The 14,473-nt window shown below is 48.0% G+C and overlaps 1 protein-coding gene across 1 annotated transcript in view; it reads left to right on the top strand.

The window, feature by feature from the left end:
• Positions 1–827: 827 nt before the first annotated feature.
• The window catches only part of LOC308464811 (uncharacterized protein), a gene marked incomplete at its 3' end in the record, with an annotated part of 30,728 nt that continues 17,082 nt past the window's right edge, over positions 828–14,473 (top strand). Inside the window, exons 1-11 of the mRNA XM_080984400.1 lie at positions 828–955; positions 1,701–1,799; positions 3,434–3,594; positions 5,806–5,930; positions 6,896–7,025; positions 7,332–7,480; positions 8,283–8,464; positions 10,217–10,327; positions 10,655–10,756; positions 11,655–11,730; positions 13,816–13,943. Coding sequence (XP_080840526.1) covers positions 929–955; positions 1,701–1,799; positions 3,434–3,594; positions 5,806–5,930; positions 6,896–7,025; positions 7,332–7,480; positions 8,283–8,464; positions 10,217–10,327; positions 10,655–10,756; positions 11,655–11,730; positions 13,816–13,943 — 1,290 coding nt within the window. The 5' untranslated portion in view covers positions 828–928. The remainder of the gene's footprint in view (positions 956–1,700; positions 1,800–3,433; positions 3,595–5,805; positions 5,931–6,895; positions 7,026–7,331; positions 7,481–8,282; positions 8,465–10,216; positions 10,328–10,654; positions 10,757–11,654; positions 11,731–13,815; positions 13,944–14,473) is intronic.

The following is a 14,473-nucleotide window of genomic DNA, read 5'->3' as shown; positions in this document are numbered from 1 at the left end:
AGGATGCTGAATCACAGACACTACAGGTGGTGCTGTTGGTTACCTCAGAAAATAGGCTTTGTTGAGATAAAAAGAAGATAAAGTCCTGACCAGAGACGAATAGTTGATGAAGATGTCGGACTATGCCGAAATGGCAAAAATGACCGGGAAAATCAGAAACCAGGAAGATAGAAAGTTTAATAAGGAATGAGGGAGGGGTTACAATTTACTTAAGAGAACACTGTAAACAACTAAAAACTTCGGCAGGATTTGAGTAACACTTGTAACATATTAAAAACTAAGGTAAAATGGATTGTTTTAAGAAAAATGGAGAAAATATACGACGCAGTGGAAAAAGTTTGATAATGGAAACCATGTAGAGGTGAAGGGAAGACCAATGATTCAGGGAATCCTAAATGTTGGTGGTTATGATTAATGTTTGAATTCAAATGTATAGTGTAAAATTGAATTTGAAGGAAGGAAGGAAGGAAGGAAGGAAGGAAGGAAGGAAGGAAGGAGGGAAGGAAGGAGGGAAGGAAGGAAGGAAGGAAGGAAGGAAGGAAGGAAGGAAGGAAGGAAGGAAGGCATTGTTGCAATACTAAAACAGCATCAAAGGACAGCAAAGTGTCAGTGCTCAGAGGGATACCTAGACACACACACACACACCCGCCGTGCATCGGCTGCCCAACACATTCTCAGGCCAAGAAGCCTCACCCCTCTCTTCGATTGGTCGGAGCGCAGCCGGCCAATTTGCAGTTTAATCCAGTGCTCTGAAACGAATCAAGTGTCATAACACGCAGGATCAAACATTAACCTCGGGCCGTTTGGTGGCTGGCCAAACCAAATAGGATGAAGAAAGAGGAACACCAGGGGCCGTCCACCCACCTTGTGAGGTAGCAGCGGCAGCCAGCAGCAGAGGAGGGACCCGGAGGAAGCCTCTGCAGCAGAGATGGGCAGCAGCTCCCTTTGGGACTTGGTGAGTGAGGTTCGAGGGGTTGGCTGGCTTGGTGGCTGGGGAAACCCAGCCAGATGGGCGGGGTATAAATAAGAAATTTATTTTTTTATTATTGGTTTATTCATGTTCCACCTTTAATCAACACTCACTGGAGCAGGGTCCATTCTAAGATCTTTCGGATCACACACAAGTTCTCTAGTTTGTTCATTTTTGAAGGTACCTGGAGCACAGGTGTGTGCACTCAAATATATTTTGCCCATCTTGGGGAGAAATGTGTCTAATGTCAGAATAGGACCTTCTGGCAAGCTAGGGGTGAGTCTGCCCCCCACTTCCCTCATTCTTAAGGCACCTGTTTTAATCACTTTTGTGAAAGACCTGGGGGTGCACCAAGCCCTCCCACCATGACGTTTCCATCACAGGACAACTTTGTAAAAAGCACAACTCCGCAGATTATGGGTGAGGACAAAGTCAAAAGGCTGTTTGCCCAGTTCTCAGTAGATCATCTTTCTGTCTCCATTCCAAATGCATCACATGATAAACCGGAGTTTAGAATGAATTCTCACCTAGATATTTGCTCTCTTTCACCTTCCCATTTAATGTGGTGAATCATGGGCTGTCAAGATTGCGCTGCAAAGCCCTTCCTTGCACTGGGTGAGTCACCCCACTCCACCCCAATCCCCATCCCCACCCCCCACAGTTTATGCTCGGGTCTGGTTTATTTTTCTGCCCTGAGGAGTGTTGAGGATGGGTGTCTGTGTCTCCCCAGGTTCAGCACCCAAGGCTGCTCCTCATGATGCTCGTCCTAGGAATTGGTGGGTCCCTCCAGGGTGGCTTTCAAGGGTCCATGATCACCTACACCTCTGTGGTAAGCAGCAAAGGGGAAACCTCTTCCGGTGGTTGGTGGAAGCTGCAATAGAGGCTCCCCCAGAATTGCTCCTCCAAGGTGCTGCCTTTGCCAGTCTCCCAAAAAACAGACACAGTAAAGGGTAAAGGGACCCCTGACCATTAGGTCCAGTCGTGACCGACTCTGGGGTTGCAGCGCTCATCTTGCTTTATTGGCCAAGGGAGCCGGCGTACAGCTTCCGGGTCATGTGGCCAGCATGACTAAGCCACTTCTGGTGAAGCAGAGCAGCTCACGGAAACAACGTTTACCTTCCCGCCAGAGCCGTACCTATTTATCTACTTGCATTTGGACATGCTTTCGAACTGCTAGGTTGGCAGGAGCAGGGACCGAGCAACGGGAGCTCACCCCGCCGCGAGGATTCGAACCACCGACCTAGGCTCTGTGACAAGTCCTAGGCTCTGTGGTTTAACCCCCAGCGCCACCCGCGTCCCATAACAGACACAGATATTCACACACACACACACACACACACACACACTTTTATTGATTTTTTAACATATCATTTCCTTTTTTTTATAAAATATTTATTAAGATTTTCAGAGTATTACAAAATAAAAAAATAAAAAAGAAAAATGCAAAATAAAAATGGTTAAAAACAATTCATTCTTTCCATTACTTATCCTTCTTTTGCTTATTTCCCAGACCTCCTCACGCCTCCCTTTTTTGTATTCCAGTTCAATTTGTTAGTTCAGCAAATCCCTCCCCTCTTTGTATATCCTAGTCGTTAATCATAAAGTATTGTAATTTTAAGTTTTTACCTATTAATAATCCATTTTTTCATATTCCCTTGTAACATTTCAGCTAAAGACCACTTAGTTTCTATCCAACATCATTCTAGCATTCATTAATTGTGCAATATTTCAGTAAATAGTCTTTAAACTTTTCCCAGTCTTCTTCCATCGACTCTTCTCCCTGGTCTCGGATTCTGCCAGTCATTTCCTATATCATTTCCAACAATCATTTAACATAAATTCTTATCTTATACAATATTTTAGACTTCCATCAACAACCTCTGAAGATTTTTCATTCTTTATCACTTATTCTGCATTTCTTAATTTCTCTATTACTTTTAATTATCATTAACTTATAGTTCTCTTCATAGTCTTCCTTGCAATATTTCACATAATCCTCCTTATAGAAATTCTTGCAGACCTACTAGCGTAATCTGTTTGTTACAATTGCTCAGACACAGATATTCTTACTCCAGACCAGTGGGTCTCCAGTTGGTTTTGGACTACAATTACCATCATCCCTGGCCACCGGTCCTGCTAGTTAGGGATGATGGGAATTGTAGTCCAAAAACAGCTAGTGACCCAAGTTTGGGAAACTCTCCTCCATACCCTGAAGAGGAGCGTGAAAGGGGGGCAGAGAATGGGCCCCAGGTAGTCCTACACCAGCTTTGGTCAAGCACCACAATGAACAAATCCGTTTGGCTGCTGGAGTTGACCTTTCCCTCCATGCAATGACTAGATGTGTGATCTTATATTATTGCAGGCCATACTTTCCCAATTTGCTTCTTGTTCAACTCCCCCCACCTCCCAAACTACTGGCTTTTCACAGCATCTTCTGGTTAACGGGGTTTCCTCTTTTTGCAGCACGTGAAAACGTTCATCAATGAGAGCTGGCTGGAGCGGTCCGGGATGCCCGTCCACCCTGAAAGCCTCACATTGTTCTGGGCCTCGATTGTGTCCATCTTTTCCCTAGGGGGCCTGCTGGGCACTATGGCCAGCGGGTACTTCACAACAAAGTTCGGGAAGTAGGTATAAGTGTGAAACAAGCTGCTCCTGGAAAGACAGTTCGAGCCACAAAATGGTGTGCTGGGAATGAGCTGGCCAGGGCTCTGCTGGGAAAAGGATTGGGCCTTGAAGGCTCCAGAGTCAAGGTCCAAAGCGCATCCCAGTTGTCAGCTGACCAGAGGTGGGCTGTCCTGGTCAGAATGTTCTTGCAACTGGTGGCCAGGACAGGAATTCTTCATGCTGAAAAAGTAAAGGGAAATTCCAGCAAAGCACCTGTGTGCATCGTAGTTGCAGAACACCTGAGTCGTACTTTAGGGGTTGGTGAAACCAGGCCCCGCTGGGGGTGCAAGCCCAGGGGAGCTGCAAAAGTCACCAGGCAGACTATGGAGTGCATGATGTATATTAGGGTTGCCATATTTCAAAATGTGAAAATCTGGACGCAAAGTTGTTGAGCCTTTGTTTGTTTGTTTTAGTTTTGCAAAATCTCAAAAAATAAATAAATTTGAGCTACGTTTAAGGAATTTCACCAAAATCTACACTTCCAACATTGGTTGCCATATGTCTGGATTTTCCTGGACATAGCAGCATTTTCCGCCCAGACACTGTTTCTGACAGCTGAATTCCGCAATGGATGTGTATGTTGTGCAGCTGCTGTTCTGGTGAGATCTAACACAGGAGAAGCCACCTGTCCTTCTCTCATTGTGGCACAAAGGCGTGCAATTTTTTCTGCTCTTCTTGTGTTGTGCTCTATATATGGTATGCTTAGTGTTAAGGTTTAGACTTATTGTGAAGGAATGGGTTTCCCAAACCCCAAAACTGACTGTGCAGGCAGTTTTTAAACTGCACCAAAATCCCCATTTCTCCTTAGCTAAAATGCATAAACTTTAGGCGTTGAGCAAATGCAAAACAAGAACACAGCTCTCTCCCTTATCAGTTTGACGGCAAGACTGGCCTTGACTTTACCAGTAGAACAGACATAGACATATCTTATGTCCTGACCACAAATGACACAGAGACCCAAGTCTGGGACTAACACCAGAGCATGTTCTCGGAAGTAGTGACCTCTTGCTCCAAGATAGGAGTAGGATCAGGAATATCCTTTTATGGTCAGAAGTACAGGAAGGAAGATCCTTTTATGGTTGAGAGTACCAGAGCAGGAACATATGTGATGTCAACCTGTGTACGTACGCCGACGTGGTTGGGCTCCTAGGGGAGGAGTGAGAGGGTGCCTGGAGGATATATAAACTGCATGAAACCTGTCGTTTCTTTGGACTTGCTGTGGACTTGATCACGCAAGTGCCTTCTGCTATCCGGAGAGCAGAATAAACTCTTTCTTTGAACCAACTCGGTGTCATTTTGACTTCCTTCCTCCTGTCCCGGAGCAACGCAGACCCAGTCGGTGAACTCCAATTTGGGAAACCCATTCCTTCATTTGTAAGTTTAAGTTAAGTCTGCTGAAACTGGATTTCTTATGGACAGTGCCAGTCCTGAACTTACTGGATTTGTGACCATTATGCTCATTTGCCTTCAGTAGCAGTAAAGCTCTGCTGGATGAAATTTTCATCGCCTCTGGTCTATTTTGGGGGAATCCCACAAAGTGTTTAAGTTTTGGTTGTTTTCTAAAAAAAAACAATTGGTTTTCACAGCATTATAAACAAACAAACACATAAGACAAGCAAACCTAAATCATAGCCTTATTGAAAATTACACTTATTAACATTGTTAAGTGACTTCCTCGCTTTCCCTTGGTTGAATTTCATTGCATATCCTTTTAACGGTTTTCCAAATCACAGTTCTTATAAAATTTAACTTAAACATTAACATCCTTAGATCTTCACATTATGAAATTAAACATATTAATTCAACACTTAACATAAATAAAATCCTAAGCCAATTAAGTATCTGCAAGCTGTTTTCAGTTAATTTAGCTTAACATGTTTAACTAAGTAATCATTAAATTTAATCCACTCTTCCTGCTACTCCTCCTCCTTCTGGTCGCAGACTCTTCTGGTTAGGTCGGCTAGCTCCGAAAAATCCACCATCCATCATCTGCTATTCTTCTATTGTTGGTAATTCTTGGGTTTTCCACTTTTTAGCTAACAGAATACGCACAGCAGTTGTTTAAGTTTTTACTCTGCTCACTATACGTTGGAATCTGCTCTGGATCAATAGTGAGTAGAATTCCATGACACCGCTGCCACTCACGGCTTCCTCCATCCTTGCGCCAACAGAAAGAAATGCCTCTTGGGCACCAACCTCATCATGCTGTCGGGGGCTGTCATCATGGGCTTCAGCAAGGTGGCCAACTCCTTTGAGCTGATCCTGGCAGGTCGCTTCCTGTGTGGCATCAGCACCAGTAAGTGCTGTCCTCCTTCCAGCTGCTCTGGACTCACTGGCAGGGCTGGGTTCCTCTGAGCTACCACCTGAGTGAAGAACTGTGGGAAAAGTGGACCAGCCTGCTCCCAAGTCTCGGTCCCTTGCTTCAGCGCAACCCCTGGAACTGCAGCCTCTTCCACTCCACTTCCAGGTCCCCACACGGGTGGCACTGTGATCTAAACCACTGAGCATCTTGGGCTTGCCAATCAGAAGGTCGGTGGTTCGAATCCCCACCACGGAGTGAGCTCCCGTTGCTCTGTCCTAGCTCCTGCCAACCTAGCAGTTCGAAAGCATGCCAGTGCAAGTACAGTGGTACCTCGGGTTAAGAACTTAATTCGTTCTGGAGGTCTGTTCTTAACCTGAAGCACCACTTTAGCTAATGGGGCCTCCTGCTGCCGCTGCGTCGCCACTGCATGATTTCTGTTCTCATCCTGAAGCAAAGTTCTTAACCCGAGGTAATTTTTCTGGGTTAGCAGAGTCTGTAACCGAAACGTATGTAACCTGAAGCGTATGTAACCCAAGCTACCACTGTAGATAAATAGGTGTTGCTGTGGTGGGAAGGTAAACGGTATTTCCGTTCTGGCATGTTTCTGTCATGGTGTCCCATTGTGCCAGAAGCGGTTTAGTCTTGTTGGCCACATGACCCGGAAAGCTGTCTGTGGACAAACGCCGTCGCCATAATATCAAACCCAGCAATGGGTAAATAAAACCAACAGCAGCAGCAAAAAATCAATCGGAACGATTGATGCAATTCAGTGAAGCCATCGCAATTCAAAATGTCCGAAACCCTGGAGAGAGCACTGCCAGTCAGGGTAGACAATATTGAACTAGGTGGACTGACTGCCTGGTTTGGTATAAGGCAGCTTCTTCTGGACAACTTCTCCCAAATGTTTTGGGGGTCCTGCAATGCTAAGAGATTCGTCCTCTCTCTGCCTTCACGTCCAGGTATCTGTGTCCTTCTCCACCCTCAGTATGTCGGGGAAATTTCCCCCAAGAAGCTCCGTGGATTTGCAAATTCAACTGCCTCCATCTTCTGGAGCCTGGGGAAAGTCCTGGGTCAGGTGATGGGGCAAAGGTAGGATCCTGCTTATCTACCTGTTCGGGTGCTTCCTATCCCAACCCCACAACAAAGTCTCTCTCTCTCTCTCTCTCTCTCTCTCTCTCTCTCTCTCTCTGAGAGGGGTCTTCTGAGAACCCTGCCCCAACCTCAGATGACAGCCAGCACATGCTAGTTCAATCACCAGCCCGCATTGGCTAGCGCCAGTGCCACATGCACTCCTGGTTTTAAACCACTCCAGGTTTTGCTGCTCCTTTGTACTGGCACACAAAGCCCCTCCTGGCTTTCTGAAGGGATGGATGTCTTCTGGTTTGCTTTTCCCAGAGAGTTCCTAGGAAACGCTTCGCTGTGGCCGCTGCTGCTGGCCTCCCACGGCGTGACTGCCTTGCTCCAGCTGCTGACTCTGCCCTTCTTCCCCGAGTCCCCACCTCACCTGTTCCTGAGCAAAGGGGATGAGGAAGGATGCCGAAAAGGTAACTGGGTGCTCTCTAAGCAGCTAGAAATGGTTAAATTACAGAATAGCCTCCCTCAAGCATACTTGGGTACAAGGAACTTCACGGGTTTCGAAAGAGATCTTCATCCCATTGACTGTATTTAATTATTTTATCTGGCATGTTGGCTGTGCCACATGATAGTCAGATGCTGGGGGGGGGGGGGAGTTGAGTCACAGACACTCCCCCCCCACTGCCCTTGGAGATAATTGAGGAGTGGGTTTTCCCTTCATTTTCAGGGTGTGTACAACTTACATGTGGCTGCAAAACATGTTTTCTGAGTCAGATGGCCTCCACATCCCTGTTCCTTAACTTTATTTTATTTGCCTTCTCCTGCGGGATGTAGCATAGTAATAATAATAATAATAATAATAATAATAATAATAATAGTTATTTATACCCCATCCATCTGGCCTTGGCGGCTCCCAACAGAATATTAAAAACACAATAAAACACTAAACATTAAAAACTTCCCTAAACAGGGCTGCCTTCAGATGTCCTCTAAAAGCCAGATCGTTTTTTATTTCCTTGACATCTGGTAGGAGGGTGTTCCACAGGGCGGGTGCCACTACCGAGAAGGCCCTCTGCCTGGTTCCCTGTAACTTGGCTTCTCATAGCGAGGGAACCGCCAGCAGGCCCTTGGCGCTGGACCTCAGTGTCCGGGCTGAACGATGGGGGTGGAGACGCTCCTTCAGTTGTAGCTAGAGCCTTTCCCCGTGTGTCGCCTGGCTCCCACACAGTGGGAAGAATGGTGTGAGGGCCTCTGTTTTCTCTGCCTTCACAGCCATGAAGACCCTCTGGGGACGAGGGCCTCACCAGGTGGAGCTGGACGACCTGAGGAAGCAGCAGTCTGCCTTGTGGAGCACCAAGAGTGTCTTGGAAGTGATGAAGGATCCGGCCCTGCGCCGGCAGCTGTACATCCTTTTCCTGTTGGCTGTGACCCTACAGCTGACTGGCATCCACACAGTTGAGTTTCACATGCATGTTGTTGTGTGGAAGAACGAGCTCAGAGAAAGGGAGCTGGGGGGGGGGATCCAAATATTTAAATTGAGATATTTCTCCCCAATGAGATGAGCTGCTTCAGATTAAGGGCTCATCCACACGTACCTTTCCTCTGTTCTTTCCAGGCAAAGGATTGGGCTTCTCAGGATTGGGTTCAACTGGGGTGTTCATTTTTTCCCTGGTGCTTCCCCCCAGGAAAACCTGTGTTTTACCACTGAACAGGGTAAAGGTAAAGGGAACCCTGACCATTAGGTCCAGTCGCTGAGGACTCTGGGGTTGTGGCGCTCATCTCGCTTTATTGGCCGAGGGAGCCAGCGTACAGCTTCCGGGTCATGTGGCCAGCATGACTAAGCCGCTTCTGGAGAACCAGAGCAGCGCACGGAAACACCGTTTACCTTCCCGCCAGAGTGGTACCTATTTATCTACTTGCACTTTGACGTGCTTTCGAACTGCTAGGTTGGCAGGAGCAGGGACCGAGCAACGGGAGCTCACCCTGTCACAGGGATTCGAACTGCCGACCTTCTGATTGGCAAGTCCTAGGCTCTGTGGTTTAACCCACAGCGCCACAGGAGCAAACAGCAATTCGCCGAAACCCTATGTTCATTTGCTCCAATTCAGTGGTAAAATGAGGGGATTTTTGGAAGGGAAAGCGCAGGGACCAAATTCCCACTCAGACACAGACCTGCCCCTAGAAACGTGACTTCAAAAGGAGGTGCCTTCTGATAACTTTTGCCCACTGATTACTTATCAACATTTACCTCTTCTCCACTCTTTCCAAACACGGTCCTCAATTTAAACCTCTGTGTCTAAGTGCACTTTTATTCTTCCAGGGCTTCCCCCCCCCAAAAAAAAACCCCCGATCTTTAAAGCTCAATTGCAGCAAACATCAACCCATGGAAAACACAAATTAATGTTTGCTCCGATTCAGCTTTAAATAGTGGATTTTCACTATTTAAAGTTTGGGCTAATGCGAACCTCTGGGTAAGGCAAAAGCTATGTGTGGATAAGCCCTAGCAGCTATTTGATAAAGCCCAGGGCTGGATCTACACACAAGGGGAGAACGCTATAAATAAGTCAGAAATTAAATCATTACAGCAGAACCTCAGTTTTCAAATGTCTCGGCTGCCAAACGATTCGGAAGCTGAATGCCGAAAACCTGGAAGTGAATGCTTCCGTTTTCGAACACGCCTCAGAAGTTGAATGGCTTCCTCGGCGCGTTTTTCCATTTTCCATCATTCATTTTGCCAACAGCCCTTTGATTTTCGGTTTTCGAACATTTCTGAAGTCAAACAGACTTCCGGAACGGATTGTGTTCGAAAACTGAGGTTCCACTGTATAACAAAGGGGGGGGGGGGAAACACTATGGAAAATCGCAAATAATTTTTTTGCTCTCTTCTCTGTTGTCACCTGGTGTTGTGTGTTTATTATTATAACGCATTCAAAATGCTGTTTTTGAACTAATGAAGCTGAGCCCCAGGTTAGCTCCTCCTCAACTGTTCATTTTCTCTCTGCGGAAGTCCTGCTTTCTCCCAAAACTTGTCCCAAACACCGTCACTTGATTGACAAATTAACTTCCCTTCCTACAGGAGTGAGGATGAGGCCAGAGGTGTCCAGGGACCACCACTGACCCTCCTCCTTCCCTCCCCAGAAGGCTCTCTACAGGTAGAGTTGGTTCCCCTGATGGGCCCCCTTCTCAATGTGTCCCCCCCCCTCCAGATTTACAGCTACACATTTGAAGTCCTGCAGACGGTTGGTTTTGACAACGACCACATCCCGGCCTTGTCTTTGGGGATCAGCCTCAGTGAGCTCCTCTCTGCCGTCTTCTGTGTGAGTGAGGGTTCTTGGGGAGAGCCGCCCCCTTTGGAACCCCAGGCATGGGGGCGGGGCGAACCTGGCCCCCCAGGTCTCTCAACCTGGCCCTCAGGAATATGCATGTTGCAGGGAATTGCATTGTGGGGAAACTGACATCAGACCTAGGCTGACCAAGTCCAGATATGGAGCCCACGCACTCCTGCCAGGCCTCTCCCAAAAAGCCCTTCAGGGGGGTAGTGGTAGACGTGGCGGGCCCTGGCAACTGCCCACAGTTGACCCGAGCCGGGGCTTGGTGGAGCACCCCGCAGCCACTGCAGAGCCCTCTGTCCTTTCTGTCCCCAGAGTGTCGTCATTGAGCGTTTTGGAAGAAGAGTACTGCTCTGGGGAGGTTATGGACTGATGGCCACAGTGCTTGCTGCTGTCACGCTGACCATCTCCTTGCAGGTAAGAAGCCAAAAAAAAAAAAAAAATGGGGGTTAGGGTGTTTCCCTGACAGCCCCTCACCTAAGATGTGGCCAGCGGTCGGTCTCTGACCAAACTAGGCTGCAAGTGACCCCAGCGCCTGGCTCAGAGTCGGGGAGGGTGAGGCTGGGACTGCTGTAAGAACTAGGTTGGTGGCCGGGAGCCCACAGGATCTGAGCCCAGAGATTGGTGGTCAGGAGCCCAGATGCCTTACGAAAAGCCAGATTCACCAAGGGTGTGTTTGTGTGTGTATCAAGCATCTCAGCTGCACCTAAGGAAAGGAGAGAGGCCCACACAGCCCTGCAATCTGCGCCCATAGCTGTCAACCGTCCCTTATTTGGTGGGAAAGTCCCTTATCCCAGCGCCATGTCCCGCTGCTGTCCCTTATTGATGATGTCCCTTAAATTTCCCGGGTTTCAAAGGAAGCAGCTCCTCTCCCTCCCTCCCTGCCGGCCAGGGAGGAGGGAGGCTCCAACTGTCTTGCTTGGCTGCGTTGCTCACCCAATAAGGAGTCTAAGAACGACTGGGGGTGGAGCTTGCATGTCTTGTGCCGATCAAATCGGCCGCATAGCCTGGGGACTCGCCTCTGCTCAGCGCTTCCCAGCGGAGAGGTGACGGTGGTTTTCCTTGCTGCATCCCCTTTGCCGGGTTGCTGCGCTGTGGGAACCACCGCTTGAGGCTTCATTTGGCTGCTGGCTGGGCTTTCTGCCTTTGGCTCAGAAGTCGAACATACCTGTGTTCGGAAAATCCCTTATTTTGGCTGCTGATCCCTTATTTTCGAGGCTGCTGGTCTCTTATTTTCAAATCTGTAAGTTGACAGTTATGCCTGCGCCCAGGGGGAACCTCAGCCCTCACGAATGAAAACATGCTTTCATTTCAGCATTCCTTCTCCTGGATGCCCTACTGCAGCCTTGCCCTGATATTCTGCTTTGTGATCTGTTTTGGAGCCGGCCCAGGTCAGTGATGGGGCACTTGTTCATATTGATAGGCAGTTTTCCCACTCAAAGCTCTCAAAATGAGGCACTCATCCCTCGAGAAACTTGTGGAGTACAAACTGACTGATTAACTTTTAAAAAAAATAATCGGTGTGCTCTTTGATTTCATCAGATAGCATGGCAGTAGGGAGACAAATAAGCAAAGTGCCCTAAAAGATTATCCAAATCTGGCTTCATTTGCAGTTTTAGGGCATCGAGCCAATCAAGGTTTCAGAAATTCTTGGTGAAGCACAAGACTATTTCTCAGGGAACTGCACATTTCACACCATAAAGGTGTCTGTAAAAACCTCCCTAAAAATATTGCATTCCTTCTATATCTAATGGTGAGCTGCCAATTCATCCTAAACATTTAACTTCACATTCTGCAGCTTATTATTGTTATCATTATCACCTAGCTTTAGTGTTGTTTTAAATTAGCTGTGCAGTCATGAGATTTGTCCAGAGTCTATCTTCTCATAGACTGTAATATATTGTGGGTTGTCCCTTTGCACTAGTCCCTTTGCATTGCAGCAAACAGATTGTATCCAGGTGGTTCTCCTTTGGCTTTACTGCTGCTCAACAGACTGATTGCACTCAGCAGTGATTGGGGGACAAGGGAGGGAGAAAGAAAGAAAGAAAGAAAGAAAGAAAGAAAGAAAGAAAGAAAGAAAGAAGCCAACGGCATGCTGAGGCTCCCTAGGCTGCCTGAGTGGGCCTAGAAAATTGGGGAGGAGGTCCAATCCTGGCTGCAGCTGCGCCTTTGCACGGGAAGCTGAGTGAGTTCCGGTGGAGCATCCAGCGCAGTGCAGGATCAGCCTCTCCAGTTGCAGAGCTGGGAACTTTGCCCCTGGGTTCCTTTGGCTATGGGTCCTGGTGCATGGGGGCTTCCCTACAGCTCAGCCACAGCCCACCAAACACGTGGACCTTTCCCCACCTGAGTGTCACTTCAGGGAATCGGATCCCTCCCCCAGTGGCAGTAAATAAGCAGATCAAACGAAAGGAACATTCTTACCAGTTAGTTTCTTTAATAATCACAGCAAGGTACAAAGGAATACATATCTCTCTAGAAATGGCGTTGCTCCCAGTTAAGGTTTACCTCTTCCGTCCCCATTAATCTACATCATTCCTACGTCTGGTAATCTGAGCTTGTTGCCGCTGCGCTTTCTGTTCTATCACTCTCAAAGCCTGACTAGTCTTAGGCAAGGGGGGGGGGGTCAGGAATGCTTTCCAAGGACACTGAATCTGCCAGCTGTCTCTCTCCTGGTGTTTGCTCTTCTAGCTGCTCCTCATCCAGAATTTCCCAGCTTTTCTTCTCTGGACGATGTCCCTCTGAAAACCACAGTTCTAAATCAATACTGTCTTCCTCCCGCCGGGAAGGTTCAGGAGAAGGGGCGGCGGCTCCCACTATTCCTCCTCAGTCCAACCCCTGACATTGAGGTGGGGAGGCAAAAGGAGGTTCACCCCAACTCCCCTTTGGCACAAGAGCCTCCCCCATCCACAAGTGTGTCCCCCACATTCCCCCTGGAGGCAACACGGTCATGAAAAAAAGGTGGCTCCTGATGTAGAGCTCAGTCAGTAGAGCATGAGGCTCTTAATTTCAAGGTTTGAGCCCCGAGTTGGGCAAAAGATTCCTGCACTGCAGGGGGTTGGAAAAGATGACACTTGTGGTCCCAATTCTACGATTCTATGAAAAAGGCTGGAATCTGGAGCTCAGCAGCTGTAACCTCAGGAAGACAGAAGCCCACGCTTGGAGGGCAGGGCTTGGGGGTCGTGCCAGCTGATGAGCCACCCACTGCCGGTCTCACCCCACTCCCCCACCCCCAGTTCCCCTCACTCCCCCCCCCCCAGGTCCAACACCTTCATCTCCATCACCAACAACAGGGCCATATTTTCACTTGCCACGTTCTGGGTGCCACGAAGAGTACAGCGTCTGTTCCAAGCCACTTGGCCACTGCTGGGGCATTGGAGACGGTGAGAGAGGCTCCCTCGGGTGCTCTTTGCAGCATCATTTCCTAGCCTAGTGGTGGCAGCAGGAGCAGCCCTGACCTTTGGTTCCTCCCTCCGCAGCCGGGGCCGGGGCGTCTGTGAGGATGGAGATCTTCGACCAGTCCTCCAGGTCGTCTTCCTACGTGATCAGTGGAGTCTTAAACTGGATCGGATTCTTCTCGATAGGAATGGTGTTCCCATTTGTCGTGGTAAGCGAGACTTCTCCTGATGGTTCCATTCCCCTCCCCTGTCACATTCCAAAAGCAAGGAAGGATTGGACCCTGATTAATAAAATACACACGAGGCTTGACCAGCAAGACTCTGGGAGGAGGTGCCAATAATAATCTGTCACACCCTGGCCCAGGCCCCTTTTATTAACAAAAGAACTTAAAATTCAGTGCTTGTAAGAACCAATCAGATGTCCTCTGAGCATTTCAAAAACATCCCCACGTGGGACAAAGTCAGATCAGAGAAATCCTTGTAACTACAAAGAAACTATTTCCTACTTGAGCATGCATACATAGTTCAAAGTAAATAAAATAGGAATCAAGGAAGAATGCTTTTAGCAAACCCCGGAGGTCATAAACAGCAGTAAACAGGAGAGGAAGGATGGTAGTATTTACCATATCCTTGTGAACTCTTTTCCTGGCCCTTAAGATCTACCTTAAGGGGATGCGGGTGGCGCTGTGGGTTAAACCACAGAGCCTAGGACTTGCCGATCAGGAGGTTGGCGGTTCGA

Source organism: Podarcis pityusensis (assembly GCF_964106645.2).
Source record: "Podarcis pityusensis genome assembly, chromosome: 16".
Taxonomy (NCBI): domain Eukaryota; kingdom Metazoa; phylum Chordata; class Lepidosauria; order Squamata; family Lacertidae; genus Podarcis; species Podarcis pityusensis.
The sequence above is the reverse complement of the archived record's forward strand: the minus strand, read 5'-3'. Positions and strand labels throughout refer to the sequence as shown.